Source organism: Anabrus simplex, chromosome X, assembly GCF_040414725.1.
Source record: "Anabrus simplex isolate iqAnaSimp1 chromosome X, ASM4041472v1, whole genome shotgun sequence".
NCBI lineage: Eukaryota > Metazoa > Arthropoda > Insecta > Orthoptera > Tettigoniidae > Anabrus > Anabrus simplex.
In genome coordinates, this window is record NC_090279.1 from 48799833 (window position 1) to 48806252 (window position 6420).

General features: G+C 42.1%; 1 protein-coding gene across 1 annotated transcript; it reads right to left on the minus strand.

The window, feature by feature from the left end:
- Window positions 1-1918: 1918 nt before the first annotated feature.
- On the minus strand, window positions 1919-5866 carry LOC137503139 (zinc finger protein ZFP2-like). The gene is made up of 3 exons (XM_068230614.1): window positions 5816-5866; window positions 5492-5575; window positions 1919-1948 (listed from the first exon to the last, which is right to left on the minus strand). Exons 1-3 carry the CDS (start codon window positions 5864-5866, stop codon window positions 1919-1921), a joined length of 165 nt encoding a protein of 54 aa, XP_068086715.1.
- Window positions 5867-6420: the final 554 nt, after the last annotated feature.

A 6420-nucleotide genomic window follows, 5' to 3' on the forward strand; every position in this document is an offset into this window, starting at 1 on the left:
GCATTAAATCATGAGGAAAACGGAGAGAGATATCTATATTACAAGTAGGCCATAGAACCACATGGAAAAGTACGACAAAATATCAGTATCAAGCAACGCTATATTAAAGCATTATAACACCGTAATTAAGCCTCAAACATTACACACGTCAGAAACCTTGATCAGTCGAGAAAGATCATTATCTAAAATGATCGAAAAACAACATAGGGAAGTCCTCAGGGAAACCATGGCCCAGTATACATAGGAGTGTGGATGAATAGGAGGTCTCCGGAATTATATCAACATATTGAGGAAATATCAGATACAATCTTTGAAAAAGGTGATTGAAGTTTGATTGCCATATTCAAAGAATAGATGATGAAAGACTCACTAAAAATTTTATAATGCCTCCTCGCTTAAAGTCAGAATAACTGGATAATCGAAATTGAAAAGGACCTTCAAGAAATCAACATACCAGATGAAATTATATGGGACACGCCTAGCTCTAGAACGTTGGTGAACAAACATCATTTTCCTGAGAACCCAAGATGATTACACAGTTACACAGAAGGAAGAACAGATAATAAAGAACAAAGAGGGAAGAAGCTCTGGCAAGAGAAGAAAGCACAACCATCTGCAAAATAAGTACAATCGCGCTCCTTAGTGGGGCAAAACATTTTGAAATAATAATAATAATAATAAGTAATGGAATGAGTAATAGTTACCATCCATGTGGTATGCTTTTTTGTGAAGTGTCAGTCTGCGATACATTTGTCAGGAGGTGATAGCTCGGGGTTCGGTGTATTGAGGTTTGGGGTCTATGTTGAAGTCAGTGTCATATGCGTCTGAACTATTGTATTTCCAAGTGACGTGAGAAACTTCGTAACTGTCCATAACTGTCGGTGGTAGATAAGTTCTATTTGTCCATGTAGTTATGAACCAATACGACTCAGTTTGTGAGACATGCTCCTAGTAGATACTCCAGAGGTAATGGTGTAGATAATGCCGAGGTTTCTTTGTAAAAATGCTCGAGGGAAAAATCAGGACAGAGTGTTTTGAAATATGGTAATGTCCATGGTTTGAACACAGAACAGGTTCGTATATCCAGAGGGATTCTTTGTTCATCCAATTACTCCATTAGTACCAGTGAAATGCATATCAAATTCTACAGATCCCATTAGACTTGAAATAATTCGTGATGCAATATTGTTGACCGATATTTTGTGATAATACAAGGATTTGGACGAAGATTTGTGCTGTAGTAAAAGGCCATCCGTGGCGAGATCGGTTTGCTCACTTGTGTAAGCCAGCAGAGAGCGGCAGGTATAAACCTGTTTGACGAGATAACTGGTGTTCACATTTATATGCGGCGGAACCTCTTAGGAAATAGAGACCCGTGTTACAACATTATTGATGTTACAAAAAATGGGGAGTAATTTGAATTTCAATTCTACTGCACGGGCAAATGACAAGAGTGGATTCTCAGTAACAATCCCGAACACTTGACTATGTATTCTAGTTTCGATATTTCCATAACACAGTCATAGTTCGTATTGCCACTGAGCGTTTAAATAATTACTCTGGTGACAGAAGGTTGTCCTTAGATATTAAGATTTCCATTTCTTGATATATTCATAGTGCAGTTAGGTGTTAAGGACTGCCGATGGCGTGTCCTTCAGTGGAAAGCAGGATGGTGGTTGACGTGCATGGAAGGGATTCTTGGGATTGCTCGCCCATGCTAGGATCGTGAAATTACGTAGCTAGCCAACTGCTCCTAGATGACAGGTGAGTATTCTTGTTTGACACAATGAGTCAGTACCACATAGTATTCCATAGGGTGTAGTAGCACCCTGCCATTAGTCCATGGGATACCCATGATTTTTTGCCATGTTGTTCATAAAGGAGTTGTAATATTTTGTGTGTTTATATTTTAACAGGACTATACGTAGATGCAGTTGAACTCCGTGACCTAAAATATGTAAGGGTTACACATGAGTCGAGTTTATTTTGGGGTTTGACTGAAGGTTATAACTAAATGTTAACAGAATTTCTTTTCACAGGTTTTCATAAATTTATTCCAATCACTGACTTCAACCTGTTATTTCGGTTCATGAAACATCATTCAGTGAATACAAATAACACTATTTTATGTTGTATAACTTTACGCTATTATTCACTGGCACTTGAAGTCCACTTGTTTTGGAGGGTCACTGTGGTCATCACGCACATTCAATTAACTTCAACGATAGGTCACTTTAGTCCTCAACTTTAAACATTAATATAGTGGGTGAACATGATAGCTCAGTGATGTACATTTCGACATTTATCAGATTCCATTGAGGGTCCTGGTATCTCGTCCTATGCTGATGGACAGTCAGTGGATGGCCTAAATTAAAAAGGTATCGAAAACACTTCCACATATTTAGACGATCGAGATATCGGATGCATAACGCACAGTTGTGCTGAGCAGATTGAATCTCATGTTGCTTTCTAGTTAACCATAAACTGGTTTTCTGTGAATAGCCCTTCAGACTTTTTTGTTGTGGATATTAATTTCAACTCGAAATCGTCTAGCCGCAGCGTTATATTAATATCACTGACCGCAGAACACTGTTTATGGCCATATTTGTTAACAAACCCGCCATCATTTTTCATTGTCTTTTATTGAATAAAATTAGATTATGTAGGCTTTTAATTGATGTAGGCCTTCCTTGATACCCCAATAGTCATGTCTGGAAGTGACGAAGAGCCATTAACACCCCCTGAGATACAAGAGTTAACAATTCTTGCTGAAGACCTGGAACAGGCAAACACCAGTTTGACATGACGAAAAGGGTTCATTACTCACTATGTCTCTTCAACACTTGCAACGTTGAGATATAAGAGATATTTAGTAACTTACTTGTGGCCCTGTTAGAGAAAAGAGAGAGGCCAATTAACTGCCCCCAGGTAAACTAAAATGGAGAAAAGTATACTGCAGCTGTCAACATACGAATCCCTACTTAAGGACGCCCCTCGAGAATTACGTGACATTCATGAATAGCTATGGGCACTGAAGTAGAACTTTCAATTTGCATTCAGAACCGGCTAACAGACACAATATTATCGTACAAGTGCCGAGGGAGCATGTACAGCTTTGAGCTACTGGTCTACTGATAATTAAAAGAAAACACGACATGTAGGAAACGGGAGCACAGATATGCTCAGGTATCAGCAAAATTTCTTAAATTGCTTCGTATTATGACTTGATTCGGCACTTGCTAATTCCCTTGAATTGTTTATTCATAAGTCTGAATACTTCTTTCATGCGCTTCTAGTCTTTTACCAGTTTTCTTTGTCAAAGGATCCTTCTGTGTTCATCCGAATTAATTCTTATCCTCGTCCTGGACGGCTCCCAAACGATTGTTGATGAGCACACTTCTACTTTGGTTCGAAAACATAAAAAGGGTCGTCCATGGTTGAGAACAAGCGGTTGTATATATCTGTGGTTGATGAGGAAATAATTCATGAAATGACCTTTGCTCTTTTCGTACACGGACCCAGCATTATGTTACCTGAAGCTTTTCTCTCAGAGAAAATGGTACAAAAGGATGGACCGCTCCCCGATGTATGTTATGAGGTCGCAGAAAAGGTGCTGTTCTAGCTGAAGAGCTTACTACTTCTCTGCTGTGTGCGATCGCATGCGCCTTGCTACATCTCCGGAATTGGAGGTCTTGTGGAACTCCGGACACTTGTGTAGTAGTTAGTGGGACGTTAAGCAAAATAACATTGTTATTAAATCACGTACGGCTTAATCACGACGTGACGTGACGCTCGTGCGCCGTATCGCCCGTGTGAACCGTCAGCGTGGTGCTGCGTGCGAACGATTTGCCAAGAAACACGGTGGAGTGCGGCATCTCACCAGTGTGGTTTACATGTGCGTGGTTAACTTAAATGATTCTCTTAACATTTCATCGCAAAACAGAGCACTCGTGTGTGTTCTGATCTGAAATGTTAAAGGGAGCTTCTTGGCTGTATATTTGTCACAGACATAACACCAGTATAGCTTCTGGCCTGTGTGAGTCTGCATGTGAACTGGTAGGTCGCTTTTTTGGATGAGGGATTTGCAACAGATATTGCGGCAGTGCGCCTTACACCCGTGTGAGTCCGCATACGACGTGCTAGGTGGGATCTCCTGCTGAATACCCTGATTCAAACATTGGATGAGATTGGCTTCTTGCCTGTGCCAGTCAGCATATGAACTACTAGGCTGACTTTGATGCTGAAGAATATGCCACAAATATTGCAGCAATATGGCTTCTCGCCTAAGTGTGTCCGCGTGTGATCTCCTAACTCGCGTTTCTGGATGAATGATTTGCCGAACACATTGCAGCAGTGTGGTATATCGCCTGTGAGGGGACGCATGTGACCTACATAGATGGACTTTCTGGCTGAAGGAATTCCCACAGACGTTGCAGGAGTATGGCCTCTCAACTGTGTGTGTCCGTCTGTGACTTGCTTGGACGGATTTACTGCTGAATTACTTGCCACAGACATTGCAGCATTATTGCTTCTCATCTATGTGTGTCCGCACGTGAATAGCATGGACGGATTAACTGCCGAATAACTTGTCACAGACATTGCAAGAGTAAGGCTTTTTTCGCCCGTGTGAGAACGCATGTGAATAGCATGGTTGTCTTCCCTGCTAAAGGATTCGCCACAGAAAGTCTCGTCTGTATGGGTCCACATAAGATGAGATAGAGTGTCTTTCCGGCTGAATGATTTGCCACAGACTTTGCAACAGTATGACTTAGTGATGTGTGTGTCCGCATATAAACAGTTAGTGTGCTGTTCAGGATGAATGATTTGCCACAGACACTGCACCAGTATGGCTTCACGCCTGTATGGGTCCGCATATGATCGGTCAGACTGCCTTTCTTTATGTATGATTTGCCACAGATATTGCAGCTCTAAGGCTTTTCGCCTGTATGGGTACGCATATGATCGGTCAGACTGCCTTTCTTCATGAATGATTTGCCACAGACATTGCAACTGTATGGCTTAACACCTCTATTGGTCCGCATATGATCGGTTAGTTTGCTTCTCATTATGAATGATTTGGCACAGACATTGCAGCTCTATGGCTTCTCGCCTGTATGGGTCTGCATATGACCGATTAGAATGCTTTTCTACAGACATTGCAGCTGTATGGCTTCTCGCCTGTATGGGTCCGTATATGACCCGTTAGAATGCCTTTCAGTATGAATGATTTGCTACAGTCATTGCATCTGTATGGCTTCTCGCCCGTATGGGTCCGCGTATGATCGGTTAGATTGCCTTTCTTCCTGAATGATTTGTCACAGAAATTGCATCTGTATGGCTTCTCACATGTATGGGTCCGCATATGTTTGGTCAGAATGCCTTTCAGAGTGAATGATCTGCTACAGATATTGCAGCTGTAAGGCTTCTCGCCTGTATGGGTCCGCGTATGATCGGTTAGTTTGCTTTTCTGTATGAATGATTTGCTACAGACATGACAGCTGTATGGCTTCTCGCCTGTATGGGTCCGCGTATGATCGGTTAGTTTGCTTTTCTGTATGAATGATTTGCTACAGACATGACAGCTGTATGGCTTCTCGCCTGTATGGGTCCGCATATGATCGGTTAGTGTGCCTTTCTGTATGAAGGATTTGCTACAGACATGGCAGCTGTATGGCTTCTCGCCTGTATGGGTCCGCATATGATCGGTTAGTTTGCCCTTCTTTATGAATGATTTACCACAGACACCGCAGCTGTATGGCTTTTCACCTGTATGGGTCCGCATATGTTTGGTTAGATTGCCTTTCTCTATGAATGATTTGCTACAGACATGGCAACTATATGGCTTCTCACCTGTATGGGTCCGCATATGTACGGTCAGACTGCCTTTCTTCCTGAATGATTTGCCGCAGACATTGCAACTGTATGGTCTCTCACCTGTATGGATCCGCATATGACGGCTTAGAATGCCTTTCAGAGTGAATGATCTGCTACAGACATTGCAGATGTAAGGCTTCTCGCCTGTATGGGTCCGCGTATGATCGGTTAGTTTGCCTTTCTTTATGAATGATTTGCCACAGACACCGCAGCTGTATGGCTTCTCGCCTGTATGAGTCCGCATATGATCGGTTAGTGAGCCTTTCTGTATGAAGGATTTGCCACAGTCACCGCAACTGTATGGCCTCTCACCCGTATGGGTCCGCATATGATCCGACAGTTTGCCTTTATTTATGAATGATTTGACACAGACACCGCAGCTGAATAGCATCTCACCTGTATGGGTCCGAATATGTTTGGTTAGAATGCCTTTCTGTATGAATGATTTGCTAGAGAAATTGCAGCGGTATGGCTTCTCGCCTGTGTTAGACCGCATAACGTCCGGCCTTTTCCTGAAATTTTTATGAGATACTGAGCATTCGTTTG